Source organism: Talpa occidentalis, unplaced genomic scaffold (assembly GCF_014898055.3).
Source record: "Talpa occidentalis isolate TD23 unplaced genomic scaffold, MPIMG_talOcc4v2.1 talOcc4.14, whole genome shotgun sequence".
NCBI classification, from domain to species: Eukaryota; Metazoa; Chordata; class Mammalia; order Eulipotyphla; family Talpidae; genus Talpa; species Talpa occidentalis.
Genome location: NW_023601433.1, coordinates 75,506,819 through 75,527,084, shown reverse-complemented (window position 1 = coordinate 75,527,084; position 20,266 = coordinate 75,506,819). Strand labels below are relative to the sequence as shown.

General features: G+C 43.3%; 1 protein-coding gene across 6 annotated transcripts in view; it reads right to left on the bottom strand.

Annotated features, from left to right (window-relative positions):
* Positions 1–12,197: 12,197 nt before the first annotated feature.
* Positions 12,198–20,266, bottom strand: part of MTMR3 (myotubularin related protein 3) — a 119,797-nt gene continuing 111,728 nt past the window's right edge. For 3 of the 6 annotated variants that reach the window (XM_037510861.2, XM_037510862.2, XM_054695243.1), the window contains 4 exons: positions 19,986–20,096; positions 19,436–19,524; positions 18,634–18,660; positions 12,198–16,828 (listed from right to left, as the gene is read on the bottom strand). In XM_037510861.2, the coding sequence (XP_037366758.1) occupies positions 16,657–16,828; positions 18,634–18,660; positions 19,436–19,524; positions 19,986–20,096 (399 nt within the window). In that variant the 3' untranslated portion in view covers positions 12,198–16,656. The remainder of the gene's footprint in view (positions 16,829–18,633; positions 18,661–19,435; positions 19,525–19,985; positions 20,097–20,266) is intronic. The other 3 variants (XM_037510863.2, XM_037510864.2, XM_037510865.2) reach the window with 3 other exon arrangements.

Genomic DNA, 20,266 nt, shown 5'->3' with positions numbered 1-20,266 from the left:
AATTTAATTACTACCCAGTGATACTCTTTTTAAAACTGTTTGGCAAATCTCTGGATGACTTTGGTTCATTGTTCTTGGTTACAGAGTCTATAGAAGTCAAGAAAATTTCCAGTCTTTTCTTAGGTGATTATTGATATTCTGTGTATATGACTTTTTTCTATGAGTTAATTAAAAACTATGAAACAGGAAAATGATCTTCAAGCTACAGAACAGATGTTCAATACAAGCTTTTTATTTTTATAACACTGAATTGCATGGTTCTAAAAAAAGTATCTAATAGGCAAAACTTTGAAAAGCATGTTGCTATCACTCATTCGCATATATCAGTAAGTGCAGTGAAAGCAAAATGTTCAATGTATTGTGCAAGGTTTGAAGAGGACGCTCAGTCTTCAGAGTTGCAAGATATTATAAAGCCCTGTTACAATAAACCAGGCTAGCCTCGGGACCTATTTCCCAGACAATCCCATTCAACATCAAGGCTCTAGGCAAGTGGGAACCTTTCAGAGCTGGGGAAATACCTCCTGTGGTGCTTAATCATACACATCTTGAGGCTGGCAGATAAACTTGGCATCAAAAGAAGACCAGAGTTGCCAAACAAGTATTGAGTGGCTCACTCACTTCTCCTTTTGTACCATTAAAATGGTTTTTTAGTACATGGATAATCCTGCAGACATTTATTGTCTTAAATAGTTCTATCCCTGTGGTACACATGAGGGTGAAAAACATGATTCCCATTTTCAAGGGATTTATAGTCTAAATAGTTCTCTGTTTTGTGGGGAGAAACAGAGAATTCCAAGAAAGAATTTGGGTATGAGAGAGAAAATACTTGTAGAAGAGAGAAAATTTGACCTAGGCCAAACTGGTTGGACCAGTTTGCACTCCCACCAGCAGTGCAGGAGAGTTCTTTTTTCACCACATCCTCGATAACATTCGTTGTTGCTTGTTTTTTTGATATGTGCCATTCTTACTGGTATAAGGTGGTATCTCAATGTGGTTTTTTTTTTTTTTTTTTATAGAGGCATGTTTATTTCTTTATTTATTTGTTTTGTTTGTTTGTTCTGTTTACACATGCACTGGGTACAGTCAGAAGCGCGGGAGGGTGAGAGAATCCACCAGAGCCAGAGCGGGGAGCAGAGCAGGCAGAAGGACCGAAGTACACTGCTGAGGGGAGCAGCGGGCGGCAGGAGAGGTCTGCGCACCATGTGGGACCCTCCTCCGGTGGCCGGGGAGCAGCCGGGGATCGAACCGGCGCTGCAGAGGCCGCGGGCAGCTTCGTAACCCAGCGCTCAACCGCTGCGCCACCGGGGAGGCCCCTCAATGTGGTTTTAATTTGCATTTCCCTGATTATAAGGGATGTTGAACATTGTTTCATATGCCTGTTGGCCATTTGCATTTCCTCTTTGGAGAAATGTCTTTTAAGTTCTGCCTATTTCTTGACTGGATTGTTTGTTTTTGTTGAGTCATGTGAGTTCTTTGTATATCTTTGTGAACAGTCCCTTATCAGTTGACTGAAGTGCAAAAAGATTTTCTCCCATTCAGTGGGGTGTGTCTCTGTTTTGGTTAATGTCTCTTGCTGTGCAGAAGCTTTTCAGTTTGATGTAATCCCAGGTGTTTATCTTTTCCTTGACTTTCTGTGCTTTGGGTGATGAGTCTTTAAAGATGTTATTGTGATGTATGTCTTGTAGTGTTTTACCTATATTTTCTTCTATATGTTTTATGGTTTCTGGTCTTATGTCCAGTTCTTTTATCCATTTTGAGTTGATTTTTGTGCATGGTGAAAGGTAGTGGTCCAGTTTTCCCAGCACCATTTATTGAACAAACTCTCCGTGTTCCATTGCATATTCTTTGCTCCTTCTTCAAAGATCAGTTGTCCATAAGTGTGGTTTTATTTCTGGGCTATTTGGTTCCATTGGTCTGTGTATTTGTTTTTGTTCCAATACCAAGCTGTTTTAATTATTACGGCTTTGTAGTATAGCTTTAAGTTTGGAAGTGTGATACCTCCTTTCTCCTTTGTTTTCATCAGTAGGGCTTTTGCTATTCGTGTTTTTTTGTGGTTCCATATGAATTTCATCAGTATTTGTTCTATTTCTTTGAAGAATGTCATTGAGATTTTTATTGGCATAGCATTGAATCTATATATTGCTTTTCGTAGGATGGCCATTTTAATAATGTTAATTCTTCCAATCCATGAGCAGGGGATGTCTTTCCATTTCTTCGTGTCTTCTTCTATTTCTTTTAACAGTGTTTTATAACTTTCTTTGTATAGATCTTTCATGTCTTTTGTTAGGTTTATTCCCAAGTGTTTGATTTTTTTTGTTTCAATTATAAAAGGGATGGTTTTCTTGATTTCTTCTTCAGATTGATTGTGTATAGAAAGGCTACTGATTTTTGTGTTTTGATTTTGTATCCTGCTACTTTACTGAACTGGTTGATTATTTTGATTAGTTTTTCTCTGGAGTTTTTAGGGTTTTCTATGTATATTATCATATTGTCTGCAAATAGTGATAGTTTGCTTCTTCTTTCCCTATCTGGATTCTTTGTATGTCTTTCTCTTGTCTTACTGCCCTGGCTAGGACCTCCAGTATTATATTGAAGAGTAGTGGTGAGAGAGGATATCCTTGTCTTGTTCCTGATCTTAAAGGACCAGCCTTCAGCTTTTTGCCATTGAGAATAATATTGGTGGTGGGTTTGTCGTATATGGCTTTTGTCATGTTAGGGCATGTTCCTTCTTTCTCAAGAATTTCAAAGGCCTTCATCATAAATGGATGTTGGACTTTATCAAATGCTTTCTTGGCATCTATTGATATGATCATGTTTTTTCTTTTTCTTTTTGTTGATGTGTTGGATTATACTAATCGGTTTTGGTATGTTGAACCATCTTTGTGCCCCTGGGGTGAATCTCATTTGATCATGGTGTATTATCCCTTTGATGCATTGTTGGATTCTGTTGGCAAGGATTTTATTGAGGTTTTTTTGCATCCGTGTTCATTAGGGAGATTGGCCTGTAATTTTTTTTGTGCTGTCTTCGTTTGGTGTTGGTATTAGTGTAATGTTGGCTTCATAGAACATATTTGGTAGTATTACTTCTTTTTCAATTTTTTGAAAAAGTTTGTGTAGGATAGGCACTAATTCACTATTGAACGTTTGGTAGAATTCATTTGTGAAGCCATCTGAACCTGGGCTTTTGTTTTTTGGGGAGTGCTTTTGATTACTACCTCAGTTTTGCTGCCTGTAATTGGTCTGTTTTAGGTGTTCTATTTGTTCTTTGCCCAGGCTTGGATGATTATATCATTCTAGGAATTTGTCCATCTCTTCTAGGTTATTGAATTTGTTTGCATATAAGTGTTTGTAGTAATAGCTGATTATTCTTTTGATTTCTACTAAGTCTGTTTTGATTTCTCCTCTTTCATTTATAATCCTATTTATATGTGTTTTCTCCCATTTTTTTCTTGTGAGCCTGGCTAGAGGTTTGTCTATTTCATTTTTTCAAAGAACCAACTTTTGGTTTCATTGATCTTTTGGATTGTTTTTTTAATTTCTATTCTTTTTATTTCTGCTTTGATTTTTATATATTTCCTTTCTTCTACTGACTTTAGGGGTTTTTGTTGTTCTTTTTCTAGCTCTTTGAGATGGAGAGTAGGTTATTTGAGTTCTTTCTTGTTTCTTGATGTGAGCCTGTATTGCTAAATATTTTCCTCTTATTACTGCTTTTGCTGCATCCCATACATTCTGGAAAGTGGTGTCCTCCTTGTTGTTCAACTCAAAGTATTTTTTAATTTCTTCTTTGATCTCCTCATTAGTTCAGTGGTCTTCCAGTAGTGTGGATTTCAATCTCCATGAATGGGAGGGTTCCTTGTTTTCTTTTCATGATTTATTTCTAGTTTGATGCCTTTATGATTAGAAAAGATAGTTGGAATGATTTTGATCTTCATGTACCTGTTGATGTGTGTCTTGTGGCCCAGTATGTGATCGATTCTGGAGAATGATCCATGTGTGCTTGAGAAAAATGTGTACTCGAATTTTTTTGGGTGTAGTGTCCTATAGATGTCTGTTAAGTCCATGAGTTCTATGTCTTTATTTAGGGCTCTAGTGTATTTATTTTTTGTCTCGTTGATCTGTCTATTGGTGTGAGTGGACTGTTGAAGTCTCCCACTATATATGTATTTTCTTTAATGTCCGTTTTCAGAGCTGATAACTGTCTAATATATTTTGGTGCTCCTTCATTTGGTGAGTATATGTTGATGTCATATCTTCCTGATGTATTGTCCCCTTGATCATAATGTAATATCTATGTCTCTTTTTACTTTTTTTAGTTTCAAGTCTATTTTATCTAAGTATAGCTTTTCCTGCCTCCTTTTTTGGTCCATTTGCTTGTAGGATTGTTTTCCAACCTTTTACTTTCAATCTATCTTTTATTGTTAAATGTGTTTTCTGTAGTCAGCAAAATGTTGGGTTCTGTTTTTTAATCCAGCCTGGTACTCTGTGTCTTTTTATTTATGAGCTTAGTCTATTTACATTAGAGTTAATACTGATACACTGGCATCTGTATTAGCCATTTTGTTTGCCTTTTTGTGGTTCTATTCCTTATCTTATTCTATTCTTCCTATTCATTCCTTTATTGGTTTTGGCTTTAGGGTTTCTTATATTTTTAGAATGGGGAGCTAGTAGTAATGAATTTCTAGAGATTTTGTTTATATTAGAAGGTTTTTATTTTTCCTTCATAGAGGAAGGAGAGCTTTATGGAGTATTCTTGGTCGGACTTTGTTGGCTTAGAGTTTGTTAAATATGTCACTCCATTCTCTTCTTGCCCATAGTGTATCTTTGGAGAAGTCTGATATCAGCCTAATTGGTTTTCCTTTATAATAGGTTATCTGTTTCTTCGCCTTTATCAGTTTCATTATTTTTTCCTTGTGTTGGACCTTTGGAAACTTTACTATTACGTGTCTTGCCATAGTTTTCCGTTCATGGGGTAATTTAGTGTTCTTCTAGCTTCCTGTATGTCTATTTTGGTTTCCGTTTTCATGCTTGGTAAGTTCTCTTCAGTTATCTCCTTGACTAGTTTCTCGGTTCCTTTGTCTCTCTCCTCACCTTCTGGAATTCCCATGACTCTTGTATTTCCTTTCTTCGTGGTGTCAGATAGTTCTTGAAGTATTTCTTCATTTTTCCTTTGCACTTCTCTTTCCTTTTCTTCTTTGGTTCCTTTTGTGTCTGTATCTTTGAGAGTACTGATTTGTTCTTCCATTTCTTCCATTCTATTTTCATGGCTTTTCCCCCGAATTCTTGTGCTCCTGTGCTAATCTCTGGATAGCTTCCATTTCCTTCACTTTCTTCCTCAGTTCATTGATTATATTCTTATCTCTTTCTGCATTTTCTCTTACCTCTTTGTTTTCATTATGGCCTTTTTGAATTCTTTGTCTGTTAGGTGGAGATATTCTGTGTCCATGTTATCAGGTTCTGGAGGTTGACTTTTTTTCTGTGGTATATTGTTCCCAGAAGGGCCTGCTTGATCATTTGTGATTTTCTTTCTTCCCATTGTTAGCTTTCAGCTTTGTTCTGTTCGTAGCACCCTGTACTGCTGATGCTGGTGGGCATAACTTCCGATTTCTCTTGTTCAGGTGTGGATGTGTCTGCCTAGTGTCTTAGCTGCTGTGGCTGGATACAGTGCAGACACTCTTCTATTATGGTAGGTGTTGTTCTGAGCTGTGGTTTGCACCAGGAGCCCTTGCTTTTCCAGCTGCCACACCGTAGGATGGGACCTGACGTGTTAGCCTGTGGTTGTCAAGAGTCTCATGTGGAGTACTGAACCTCCAGACACACCCTGAAGCCAACTCCAGCCTGCAGTCTGGGTGGGATATATTTCTCTGTTGAACTGCTAGGTCCCTCTAGGCATGTCTTAGAAGAATACCGGATCAAAAGATAATGAGAGAAAGAAGGTATGAGAGGAAAGAGGATGATACGGAAATGTAGAAGGAACAAAGGTGAGAGAAGAAAGAAGGGGCTAGATAGGGGGCATAGGAGAGAGTAGGGAATGTAGCAAAAGAAGAGAAAGTAGTGATGGTAATGTTGAAGGGGAGAAAGAATCAGAAAACAGAAATAGTAGCGAGGGAAACATAATAGCCAATTGACCAATAAACACACAGACAGATGGGGGGAGAATTGCTTCTCAGGACCCTGATGGTTTCCAGTGAGCTAGTCATTGCTGTTTTAGTCTGGTCTGCTGGGGACTGCCACAGGGGTGAGTAGATAGTCTTCCCAAGGAGGGTAGAGGAAAAAAAGCACAAAAGTGCACATAATGAAAGGCATCTGTGGATGTGGGCGGATCAGCCCATGAGGTAGATGGGTGAGTGATGGTGCTTCTGCAGCCTCCCTCACCTGAGGGCTTGGGGTACCAAGAGGCTCCCAATGTAGAGACCATTGCTATTAGGACCCTCCTGATGTCCGTCTTGCTTAAGTGCTACCGACCAGTTAAATGGTCCCACTGGTCTACGGGAGAGGGGGGGAGGGAAGCACCACAAAAAAGGGGCATGCACCCAGCGCTTTATGTCTGTGGAGAGGCCCTGCTTGCCCACTTTCATTGTCTGGACCCCTCAGATGTCTCAGGATTCTCCTGGCTTCTTGTCTTCAGGCTTTTCCTCCCTTACTTCTACATGTAGTGGGCCCTCCCAAAAATGTTCTTAAATGCACATCTGTCCCTGTGCCAGATATGGAGGCCTTATATTTGAGTGATGAAGCTCCTCCTAAGAAACTAAGTATATTTTAGTGAATAGATAATTCCTTCTTACAAGGTGGACCAGTGTGTGCATATTTAATATGGTTCTGAGTTTGGGGAACAAATGGTGTATGTAAATTCAAAGTAATACCAGTAGTACTTTAAAATTAAGGGATCCTTTGGAGTTGCTCCTGAATTCTCCTTTACCCCGAGGTCTTTTTTCCCTGCACATCGTCTCTTACTGCTCCTCCCACTTCATCTTCACTTGCCTCCCAGCACTCACTGCCAGCTCAACCTGACTCAGGAGAGGCTGGGTAGTACAGTAGTTGGGAATGTGTCTTCTGGTGGCAGAAGGTCCAGATTCAGAACATGGCCCTGCTGTTTTTCCTGCTGTGTCACCCTGGCAAGGGACTTAACAGCTGTGCTAACTCAGTTGCCTTATTTTCTTTTTCTTAAAGATTTATTTCTACAAGAACTGGGGTACAGGCAGAGGCGTGGGAGGGCGAGAGAATTCACCAGAGACAGCAGGGAGCAGAACAGGCAGACGGACCTAAGACACTGCTGAGGGGAGCAGCGGGCGAGACAGGAGAGATCTGCTGCGCCATGTGGGGTTCTCCCTGGCCAGCCGGGGATCGATCCAGCACTGTAGAGGCTGCAGACAGCTTCACAGCACTGCGCTTAACCCGCTGTGCCACCAGGGAGGCCCTCAGTTGCCTTATTTTCAATGAGGATATAATAGTACCTGTCTCATTAGATTGATAGAACAATTAAATGTTAATTCAGGGCAAGCACATAAACAGTGCCAGGCCTTTAACAAGTCTTAACTATTACACAATCACACAAGTCTTAACTATTAAACAATTCTGTTTAGAAATCTCAAATAGCTATACAATGAGACCAGTGTTTGGCCTGAAATGAGACTTTTTCTCAGCCTAACAAATTATTTCCTGCCTTCTTCCATTCACTAACCTGTGCACTCTGGCAGTTCCTCAAACCAAAATTTGCTTCATAAAACACTATCATAGGATGTAGTCACTGCTGTCCCTCAGGGGAGGCTCTCTAGTCAGTGTCCAAGCTGCCATAATCTCTACATTATGGGGGACAGCTAGTCCCCCATACTTTTCACACATGAAAAGTATTCTTAAAAAAACTAACTACTGTCCATTGACATCTCTCCCTAACAACACTCTCCATCCACCGTGGCCCCTTCTCTCCTGCTTCTTACCAATTGTGATATGCTTGAAACTTCAAACATTGAAATTACAAGACGGGTGCCAGAGTTTTATAAACCTTGCAGAATTTCATAAAGTCATAAAAATATTGTTGGGAAACTGCTCAAATGAGAGCAGATAGTTGCAAATGAGAATCTGAAAGAGGTCCCATTAACAAGGGAATAGTTACTTATAACCTATTAGGTGTTTTATGGGATGATTTGACTATCAAAGAATGGAAAATTGAAGCCCTTGACTAACTTGCAAAATGAACCTACAATTGATTGCACTAGGAAAATCAAAGGTGAAATGGTGTCTTATTATGCAATATACAATCAGGAAGGAAATACACATATATCCTTTTTGGTCTAAGCATTAGCCCATAGTTACAATTACCTTTCAAGTTTAGTTAACAGTTTCATTTTGCAAGATAAAGTTCTGATCAATTTTTTTTTTTTTTTAAAGTGGCTTGAATTAAGGCACTCTCTGCTTGGGAAGAGATTAGTGATATCCTAGCACACACACACAGAGGACAAAAATCAAGCTAACTCACTGTAGACCTTTCATTTCTGCCCTCCTTTTGGCTGACAACATTGGGTTAGCAGAGTCCTCTGGCCCATGAGAAATCAGTAAATGCTTGAATCGTGTAGGGGCCAAATGGAGGGGTGTGTGTGAGAGGCGTGACCTCACACCATGGCTCAGGTGGAACACCTGATGCACTGGTTGTTTCCCCAAACTCCTGGGGAAGGAGGCCTTTGCCGCATCCCTGGCAGACTCGTGTGGGACTGTGGTTAATAAAACATCTCCATTTTGAATACCTTGATTTACAAATTTCCTAGGAAGTGTGTGTAGGAGGGCAGAGAATGGAACCTCAAGACACCAATAGAGAAAAGACTGGCAAAGCCCCCAAGACCAAGTGCAGAGGTTCATCAAGACTCCCCTGGCGTGGAGCACTTGAGAAGGAAAGCTTTAGGGCAGCTGCTAGAATATAACAATAGTCCTTGGGGACACCTGAGGCAGCAACCGGTCATGAAAGAACACAAAGAATCGTACTACCTATCAAGTGCCATGTGATAACTCGTCATGTCCTTCCGGCTCACATGAACTTCAAAAGTGCCCCAGTAGTGTATGCCAGCTGGTACAAGCACCTTCTGGGTGAACCTCCTGTTCTAGGAACTGATCTTCCAATTGGCAAAACACACCACTAACTCATGTGTGTTTTAAGGATGACAAGACCTTAAATATGTTGTTACTTTGGGCTCCTCTGGCACTGAAGGGGGCAGACAGTATCATCTTTACTTCATTTTCCAACCTTGGGCTCTGGGTTCTCACCAGGGGCTTTTTTTGTTAAAGCAAACCACCTGGGCCCAGGTCTCTGCCTCAAGACAACTACACTGCACAGAGAGGTAAGACCCACCTGACTCCACCTCCCCTGCTCCTCCTGGAGAGCTAGTCTACATCTTAGTGGTTCTTTAGTCAGAAACCCAAAACAAACTGAGGCCATTATCAGTCTCCACAGGGTTCGGGAGCACTCAGATGCCACTTCAACTCCCAAAAGCAGTTTCTAACTTTCCCCTCCTTCCTGTTGCTTTTAAAACATTAATGTACCTGCAGACTTGCATTTCTTACATTTAAAAAATTCTTTAATAAAATACATATATGAATTTTAAAGTCTTTGAGTAATACCTTTGTAACTGTCAAACAGATTTTAAGGTCAAAATTTTATCTCCATAAGGTATAAGCAGCCAGGAAAGGGCTGTTGTCTTCTAGTTTTAATTCAAGGTGGAACAGAAGCACTGCGCCAGTCTTCTGGTCATTCAAAATGTCTACTGGCAGCAAAAGACAGACAAAAACACCATCATGCCAACAATGGGGGAAAGGAGCATTTACTAAGCACCCACATTCACCCCACTCTGGGTGGCAGGTGTTCTGATCTAGGTGAGGAATGCTTGGTCCTCACCCTCAGGCAACTCAGCTGGTGCTGGGATTTCAACCCAGGTTTTCACCATGATTTTAAAACTGGTTTCTGTGAAAATGCTTCAAGGTTTCTCTGCAAATATTTGCTTCCAATGTCATTTTAAATATTCGTAATCATCTTTAACATGTACACTTAAGTGTAAAATACATATTGACTTGGGCTGCTTGAGACTTCCCAGTTAACGCCTCCTTGCTGTGCTTATGTGGTCTTCTCAGGATGTGGCTGGGAAGGGTGCTGTGATGACCATGTCCAGCAGCAATTCAAAGCTAATGGCTCTCACCACAGAATAAGTTTAGTGCTCATAACCTTTGGGTGTTTCTTGCTGAAAGGTACTAACTATTCTCCCATTGATTTTTCTAAGCATCTACTTCAGTTTTATCAGTAATAACACGATTTCAAACAAGCTGTGACTATTGCCTTTTGAAACCACTTATGTATACAGAATGAAGACTTCTCTCCATGCCACACAAATTTAGAAATTGGCTAAGACAGTTCACAACTAACACATCTGCACCAGTCAAAAATTCTTCTCCACTGCCACTCCACTGATTCAAGTTGTTATGAACTTATTCATGCTAAGAACTCATGCTAAGTACTGACCCCTGAACAACATGGGTTTGAATTGCACAGGTCTGCATACACATGGATTCTTTCCTTCACTCCATATCTGCGGGTTCCACATTATAGGTTCATCCAACTTAAGAGGTCCTGAAACCAATCTCCAGCAGCTAGCAGAGGACTAGCTGTAAAGTTTCAGGGAAGTCAAGTTACATGCAGATTTGGACAATGTAAAGGGGAGCATTAATGTCCCTAACTGGGCCCCTTACTCCAAATGTAGAGGGTCAATTGTTTTATGTATTTGAAAGGTTAAAGATAAACATTGGATGATGTTATTAAAACCTTATGATTTTGATTAGGAGGGAAAAGAGAGGTCATAATCTAAACTTTTTTTGTAGCAATTACTGAATCCTCTGAGATTGCTAGCTTGACTAACTCAGAGAGAACCAGTTAAAATCGCTATCTAGGGCCTCCCCGGTAGCGCAGCGGTTGAGCGCTGGGTTGCAAAGCTGCCTGCAGCCTCTGCAGCACCGGTTCGATCACCAGCTGCTCCCCGGCCACGGGAGGAGGGTCCCACATGGCGCGCAGACCTCTCCTGCCGCCCGCTGCTCCCCTCAGCAGTGTACTTTGGTCTTTCTGCCTGCTCTGCTCTGACTCTGGTGAATTCTCTCACCCTCCCGCGCTTCTGACTGTACCCAGTGCTTGTATAAATAAATAAATAAATAAATAAATAAATAAATAAATAAATAAATAAATAAATACATCTTTAAAAAAAAAAAAATAAAATAAAATCGCTATCTTAAACTTTCTTGGAAGCCCAAGAACACTGAGAGGTGGGAGAGGTCAGGAGAGAATGATTCTTACATTCAAATTTTGCTGTTAACTCATTGGTAACCCTGGATGAGTCTTTATTGCCCCTTGAGCCTTAGTTTCCTCAATGAAAGTCTAGATGGATTTGATCAGTGTTTTCCAGACCTTTATTTTAAGCACCCAAAACCTTTTATCAAATCAGGTCTTATTTGGCATTTAATACTAAATGGGCTTAGGGGCTCTCTCCCCACACTGCCCCTCAGTACAGTATGAAAACCATGAAACTAGATCTTCCACCTTTAAATGTCAAGATTTCATGTCCCTTGTCTCTGAAGGGCAAATTGCTGACCCTTTACATACCTCTCCTGGCCAGGCTCCTTTCTTGTCTCCTGGACCAATTAAGAAGCAGTTGACTTATCCCTCATACCTCATACAGTAGTCACAGTACTGGCTAGAAAATCAGTGGTAACCGAATTCCAGGGGCTGAACAGCTATTTGTAGGTGAAAAGGACACATTTATTTAGTTTAAATGGTCACTGAGGCTACAGCATAATCAATGCTGTTACCATCAGCAAGCACTACTCTCAGCAGCAACACAGTTTAATTCTTAAAAAGCATCTGAGCCGGGCCTCCCCGGTGGCGCAGCGGTTGAGCGCTGGGTTGCGAAGCTGCCCGCGGCCTCTGCGGCGACGGTTCGATCCCCGGCTGCTCCCCGGCCACCGGAGGAGGGTCCCACATGGTGCGCAGACCTCTCCTGCCGCCCGCTGCTCCCCTCAGCAGTGTACTTCAGTCCTTCTGCCTGCTCTGCTCCCCGCTCTGGCTCTGGTGAATTCTCTCACCCTCCCGCGCTTCTGACTGTACCCAGTGCATGTATAAACAAAACAAACAAACAAATATAATAAATAAATAAAAACATGCCTCTATAAAAAAAAAAAAAAAAGCATCTGAGCCTCATGTGTTGTTAGCATTAAGGAAAAAAAACATTCTAATCCAATCAGGAAACAGCTAAAGGTCAATTTTAAATGTCAATGTAAAACAAATCTTACTGAAAATACAAAATGCAACTTGCTATGTGCAATGTAAGAAAACTAACAACTTGGATGCGATTAAAAAAAAGTGGTAAATAGCAGCATTAAAACCCTTGGTAATTCCCATTTTAGAGGATGGCCTCACCCCTCTCACACTTCCAAACAATTGCTTCATCTAGAAGAAACTTGCTTAAACGGGGAGGCAGCTGGTATGTGCACAGAATGTGCAGCAGATAACTGCACACAGCTGAGAGGAACAAAGCATCAATGCAGTTGTGTGCAGGGGACAGTGGGACTCAGGTTTGAGCAGAGTCTTAAAAGGGTTGCCTCCTGCTGCTGCTAGCAACTTTTAGTAGATTCGAGACCTGCCCTTGAGAAATCTTGTCAATAACCTCAACTTAGAACAAATGTTCTTAGAAAATGTCACTAGAAATTAAAGAGCTGGAACTCCTGCCATTTTATCCAAAACTCCAAATGGAGACTTTGCTTTTCAACAGCCCAGGGCCCATTTTTAACTGGGCCGTTAGCCTTTGTCTCAGTTAATGTAATCAGTGGGGGTGTAGCTGCAGCCCTGGGGACTAGTCACTTGAACAGGCACCAGCCAAACGAAATTCTACAATAGCATCTTCAAATCAGCTCATTCTTAAAAGATCAATAGAGGTCAGGGCTAGAGTTAACAATTTCAGTAAGTATGGGATCTCCTAGCTTCCTGGGCAACAGTCAATGATATATACACTGTCTCAAGGACAACAGCGTCTAATCTCATTCTAGAGTATACCCTCAATTTCCAATTTGACAATAGCTGGAAATTGTTTAACAGGTCCTCTGGCACCATTTTTTGTTCATTCTCTTCTTAATCTGCCACAGTAATTTCTAGATTCTGTGTCTTTGCAAACACAGAAGTCAGCAGTGAGCATGTTTGCAAATTAATAAAGAAAATTTTTTCTGTACATCCTCACAAGTGAGATTAAGGCAATCCTACCAAATTTGGAGGCCAGGGTAAAGGAGAGCAAAGTACAGAAAATAGAGCAATATTGTGAGAACACCAGAATAGGTTAAGTTCAGAGATAAGGACATCCTGGCAGCTCAAGGTCACTGTTAGTGAGACCTCAATGAGACCTCAAGGTCTCATAATATCAGCCAGAATTCCCCCACATGATCACCTAAAGCAAGCTAGCCCTGCCCATACAGAACTGCTTTTCTCCATTCCTTGCCTTTGAGCCACACTGTGCAGGTCTCACTTGATTCTTCATCTTCCAATTGCCACCAGCTTCCCATCTATGGGTCCCAACAACCTTGCTAAGTTCTGCTACTGTTTTAACTGAGGGCTAGATCATTAGCTCTTAGGAACAACAGAAGCTATGTACAGACACATTGGCTCTTACACATACTCAGGTTTTTACAAGTTGGTCTGAACAGACTGGCTCCCTGACGGATATAAGGCAGCTCAGATAGCACCTTCTCCCAGAGGACAGGCTGATTCTCAATCACCTGCTGGACAGCATACATGGCTTTCAAACTGGTATCAGCTGAGCTTTTTTTTTTTTACATGCTTGTGTACTTTAGATAGAGAGTACATCCAGAAAACGATCCTGGAGAGCCTACCCCAAAGGGTCAAGGCCCTCAAAGAGGCTCTTGAGCAAGTCACAGAGCCCTCAAAGAGCAAGTCACTCGAGTTGGGATGGATACCCAATAATGACATGGAGAAAAGAAAATCTACACCCTGCAAAGAACTAGTCAAGAAGTGACTGTATTATATAGGCTTGGTTGGTTACAGATCTAAGGAGTGTATGGAGGTAGGGGAGGAGACCTCTAGTTAGGGACATAATCCAGTGTTTCTGCTTTCAAGGTCTCTCTCTGCCCACCCATATTTTCTCGTCCAAGAATGACGGGCAGCCCTCCCAACCCCAACATCTCCTTCCACTTTCCACTGCAGATGACGTTCCTTGGGTGGGGTAGAACTGAGCAGCCAGAGCACTGCCCTATAATCAGAGCAGGGCAAAAAGGAGCCTGGAAGCCAGAGGTAGTTTTAATTACTACTGATGCTCAATTCTCCAGATAAGAACTGCTGATTATTAGATGCCTGACTACTTTGCCTTTTTTAGCTTGGAAGATGTTAGAGGCAAAACCATCCTAAAGAATGTGTTTCGGTGTTCAGGCATGTGGAGCAGCTCCTTGCCAAGGTCCAGAGTTTGAAATCGTAGTTTTCCTTTGCCAAAGGTCGGTTTCCCAGCAGCACCTCAAACTGCTTCTGTAGTAGAGGGAAAAGGGATGAAGAGCAGATAAACCAGAGGGAAAAAAATTAGAACATGTTAGCAAAAGCTACCATGCGGAACACTAAACTTTATTCACTTTATTTATATATTTAACAATTCTAAAGTATTTACTTCTTGCTTTGACAAAAAATGAAAAATATAGGAGCACTGACTGACTCCTCTTTAGGAGAAAAGGGTTATATGTACATCTATGGAGAGTTATGGTTCCTCCTTTACATACAAAGAAAATATTAATAAAAAAGTGCTTCATTGATCAAAAAAGGGCTAAAAGCTGCAAGCATTTATTCACACTGTACATCAGACCCAAGAAACCCGTATCATAACCTCTTGGCACCTGTCACTAGGAACTGCACAATATTCGATTAGACTGACTTCTCCTGACCTGCATGGTCAGACCACACGGAGTGTGGAGAACTACACCCTGTTTTATTAAATTCAAACTCTGAGCAACCTGCTGCCACTGGGAAGACGCACTCAGATGCTCTGGTTCTGCCTAGACCACTCCAGGGAAGGCTTCTAGGCCACGTCTTAACCACACCCAGGCACACACAGGAGCCACCTTCCTGAGACATAACTTGTCCTTGGCCAGGGAGTTGCTTCCAAGGGTCAGAGAGAGCCCTGGCCTCACCCCAGCTTTCACTACCATCTGCTCTGTTACCAGTTAGCAGCTTTTAGCAGAGCCAAGCATGGCCCTTTCCCTCTAAGAGGGAGGGCAGGCACAAAACATGGATGCCAAGATTACAAAGCACAAATCCAAACTTCTTTCCACTCTTCCCCATATCCACCTCCACCACAAATATTCTTGATTTAAGGCTCTTTTTGGACCACACCAAAGCTTACTGAGGAAAGGTGCCCTGAATCTCCTAAAAGCCATGTCACTTCTCTAAGGAACCCTGCAGAGTCACCAAGTGGCCTGACCAGCAGCCAGACATGCCTACTGAGGCAACATAGGTGTAGGGCAGTGGGACTGTTGAGCCTTTCCTGCTGCCCCAAAAAAGGGAAGGAGGTTGATTGTATGGGACATTCTCCCTGTTCCAGAGACCTGTACTCTAAAGGCTGGTTTTACTCCGCCCCCTTAAGGGGGAGATCCATGATTTGTTTGGTTGGGGATGGGGAGTTTTTGGAACCCTGAGTCTGGATTTCCCTGTGCTAGCCAAGAAAGATTGTTTGGGAGACCAGGCCCTGGAATGCCTTCCAGATATGCCTGGGCTCAGGATAGGGCTTGACCTTGGCCTTAGCCACAGCAGGACACACTGCCCTCTAACTAGCCTGAACACTTATGCCTGAGGATGGGAAGTGCTACAGTCTGGCCAAGGGAGGCAGACCCTAGACAGTGAAGGGAGCCCTAGATAATCTATGTCAAGTAAAAACAGAGTCCCAGAATCTCATGGGAGAGGGTATGCTTGCCATTCCCAGCTCCTCTTGCTTGTCTCAGAGATTACACCTTCCTTTCCCAAAGTGGGATCTTTAATATGTGCCCTTCCCTCCAGATGCCATTCCCCGTTACCTATCTGTGAAAAGGGACTGGTCCAGACCCTCTCGAGGGAGAGGCACCAGAGGGCAGTACTCTTAGGGAAGATGCTTCAAGTCTCCCTAGCCGCAAAGGTTTTCCAAGCAGTTCCCATGTGGTGGCGACATGAGGAAGGGTCACGAATATTAGCACTAGCTTCCCCACTGCCCCCAGCTCACTATTTCAGGTCTCCACTCCTGACTCTGACCAGCCTCCTCCCATCCTGAGGAACTAAGCCAACCCTCAGCATTGTCTGACAGCAGGTGACTCAGCAGTTACGGGGGTCTGGCAACCTCTGGTGTTCCATCAAAAGAGAGGGAAAAAAAAAAAAAAAAACAACTAGGGGACATTTCTCTTTTTTGAAGGCAGAGGGAGTATGGAAAAAAGGGAGAGAGGAAAAAAACAGGAAAGAAAAATCAATCTATAATCCAGTGGTACATCCCAAATTTCTGTCACTCCGCACAGGTGGTTCCATGCCCCCATTCCAAAGTGCACGGGCCTCTTGGTCTGCCCAGGCTGTGTGGGCCTGTCAGAGGAACAGCAGCTTTGCCTCTGCCCGCCCCAGGTCACTGAGCTTCAGTTTGAAGTGGCAGCAATGGGCTTGTCCAGTTCAAGGTCAATGCTGGAGCTCGTGGGATGTAGACTGCTATAGCAAGACTTGCAGACTCGACTGGGTTCAAAGAGCTGCTGGCTGGGAACTGGAACCTTCTGGTTACAACAACTGGAGCAGAATACATTCCCACAATTCCTTAAGATGAGAAAAAGAATAAAATAATGTCAGTTTTGGTGGAAGGCATGGAGTGGGGAAACCAGAACTTTGTTGTGTGAAATTCAGATGTGCTGGAGACTCCTCTAAGATTAAATACTTTTATTTATCTAGCCCAGGAACAAGCAGGACAGGAAAGGGATTCCCTACCAAACACAGTTGCATACCACTTTCTACTACAGGACCACGGACACTTGGCTGCCTCACTATTATCATGGCTCAAGGTTATCAGGTGTCAGGAGGATGCTGCTCAAGAGAGACCCATGAGAACAAATGGACCGAGGGCAGAAGCAGCTGCTAGCTCAATGGGCAAGTCCTGACTCAGGAAAACCCAGGGGCCATATACACCTGGGCAAAGGCTTCTGTGTAGCTCATGAATACAGAGAGGCCAAAGTCCAGCGAACTGCCACCAAGCCCCTCAGATGAGAGAAACAACTACTTGGTCCAGCAGGGGAGGGAGGAGCCTTGCCTAACAGGCCAGCTTACAGGCTCGGAGGCAGCAACATCAATACACTGCTTCCATCCAGGACTGCTCTGCTGCCAGCATGCAAAGCCAGGAGACAAGCAACCAGTGACACATGCTCAAGGTGAAAAGACAAGAAGAGCACAGATGAACACACGTGCACACATACCCCCTTATTAGACAGGTGTCAGTCATTTATGGTTTGTCCCCCTACCCCCATGAATCTCTAGGGACTATCAAGTCTACCTGAAGGCCTGAATTTACCCAGGACCCAGGCCTCTCTTCTCCATTTGAAAGCCCAGCTCTGATGTGTGCCTGTGTAGCACAGGTTCACATACCCAAACAGGTGCCCTTTACAGTAACTGGAAAAGGAATGCAGAGAATGCATTTCTGTCCACCTTACAATCCTATTTTTGCTGGCTTCCAAAATACAAATAAATCCCAATGAGCCCAAGAACGGGAGACTCCAGGGAGCCTGACACAGCCCACCAACTACTTGGGGAAAGCAGATAAAGGAAAAATCCTTCTTAACCAGCAACACTCACTTTTCATATATCCTCCTCAGAATGTAAACCCACTGCTAGATTAAGGACCAGCATGAGGAGAGAATACTGAATTGCCCTTTGAGGACAAAAGAATACCACAAAAGGAAAAGGCTAGACATGAGGCAATGGAAGGACAGAGAGCTAACACACGCACGCACGCACACATGCACGCACGCACACACACACAAACACACAAACCTTCATTTCTAGAATGTAGTACTTCGCAAAAAACAAAATAACAAAAACTCAGCAAGAACCTGTGATTACACTGAAAAATGACCAAAATCTGTTTCAGAATATCTACATTTCACATCAGATGTGGAGTCCTAACATGAATTTGATTAGTTAAGCTTTTCTGACTTTCTTCAAGGGATTCTAAAAAGACCCAAAGTGAAATCTTCCTTCAGAATTTTCCATGCTAAAAGAGTTCTCTGGAAAGATCACCCTTTTTTGGGCCTGATTTCTTAAAGAACAGCTCTAGAAACCCAACTCCACTAAACCAGGTCCTGCAGAATCACAGTCACTTGTCATAATCAAGATAGCTCAGCCAACCTGCACTGCCAGGAGGGGACTATAAGACTAGAGTTTGATTCAGCCCCAATGGTCTCAGGCAGCTGCTTTGGTCCCCACCCCCACCACCCCAAGCCCAACTGCCTGCCTGTAACTCCCAACCCCAGACTTCATTCCAATGAGTGCAGAGAGGGGGAGGTAGCAGCGTTAGTGTGGAGAAGTTATTGTAGATGTGCAGACATCACAGACAGGTTGTTGCAAATGCTCACCACGTTTGATCAACACGGTCAGTGTCCCTGCAAGGAGGGGAGAAAAAGCTCAGAGGAGAAGCCAACCAAAGACATTTGGGCTTGGGGTGGAGTGTGGGGAGATATACAGTCTTAGAAACATCATTCTTAGACAAAGAGGTGGCCCCATTTTCAATCCAGGGTCACTCTGTGGGCAAGTTATGTCACAATTAAGATAAATGTTCTACCTCAAGAACACTGATCATCCTCCAGTCATCACTTCAGCTGGGGAAAAGCATCCCTAGCAACTCACAACCCCAACAGAGATAGCAGAAAAGTGAGGGGCTTTAAGGATTGAAGACTATGCCCTCAGCTGTCCCTATTACTCCCCCAGTTACATCTGCTCATCACTGGTGCCAGGGAAACAAGTCTGAGGTAAGGAACAGAATAAGGTGTAGAAAAATGATGTTCCCTGCCCATTGGAGGAAAACTATTTTTGCTCATAGCACTCATGTTGAATGGGAGGAAATTTTATTCTTGGAATAAGAAACGGTGGTTTGGGTGGTGGCTGTTGCTCCACCAATCCGGGAAGCAAAACAAAGAGGGGTTATCAATGGCACACTTCAAATTTTAGTCATGATGACTCTGAATTGGAAAACACCAAATGCAGTTCTGCAAGCATCAATTTCAGAGGCACAAAAGATGAGTCAGGGTCCCACAGACCCTGGGGTCCGCCTCAAACAACACAGCCAGCCAAGTGCCTTTATCTCTTCAGTCTGCTGACTCCAGGCCAAATCTCAAGACTCCACGCCTTGGCCCATCCCACCACACCCCACAATGGCACCTGCAGTGGTGCTTCCTGCTGGCGAGCCAGAAGGCGCTGTCACACGCGTAGCAGTGGGCAGCCAGGTGGTCAGGAAGCCAACGGGTCATCTGTAAAACAGATGGGGCCAGGTTAGTGACATGAAATGGGTCCTCCAGCTGGAGCCAGCAGATCCATGCTGGGGTAAGTCACCAGGACCACTCTGGCTCCAGTGGCACCAGACCAGCAAGTCTGAGGTCAGCAGTACAAGAAAGGCGCCAGTCCAAATCGTTTCCCTCGAAGGGATTCCAAACTCCCCTGAGATAACAGTGGCAGGCAGCAGCACCCTGGGTTGTTATAAGAGCTGGCATGGTTCCAGTTCATACAGACGAGGAAAGAGGGCCAGCTTGCTGAGTCTCCCTGGCTCAGAAACTCCAGGCTTGATGGGGATTCACAGCAGTGAGACAGAAGCTCAAGGCTAAGTGAGTTACGAGGTCAATCCTTAGCCAGGGGCATGGGGTAAGGAAAGGGGTAGAGAAGAACTGCAAAACTGTAGCATGGATGGCACTCAGAACAGGGGCTGAGCCTGTACCTCCGTGTCCTGTTTATCCACCTGCTCCCAGCTGGCTTCAGAGAAAATCTCTGTGCTGCAGTGAGACAAACAGTTCTGATCCAGATTGCTTTCCGAGTCGGGGATTGAAGTCTGTTGGCAAACAAACACAGCTGAACAGAATGAACCTGGGTCTCCTCCCAGAAGAAAGGGCTTGGTAAAGAAGGGAGCACTGAGGACTTTGGGTGGGCCTGGATATTAGGGCTGCCGAATCTGCAGGTACATCAGCCTTCATGATTTATGGGTCGAGCAGGTGCAGGGAG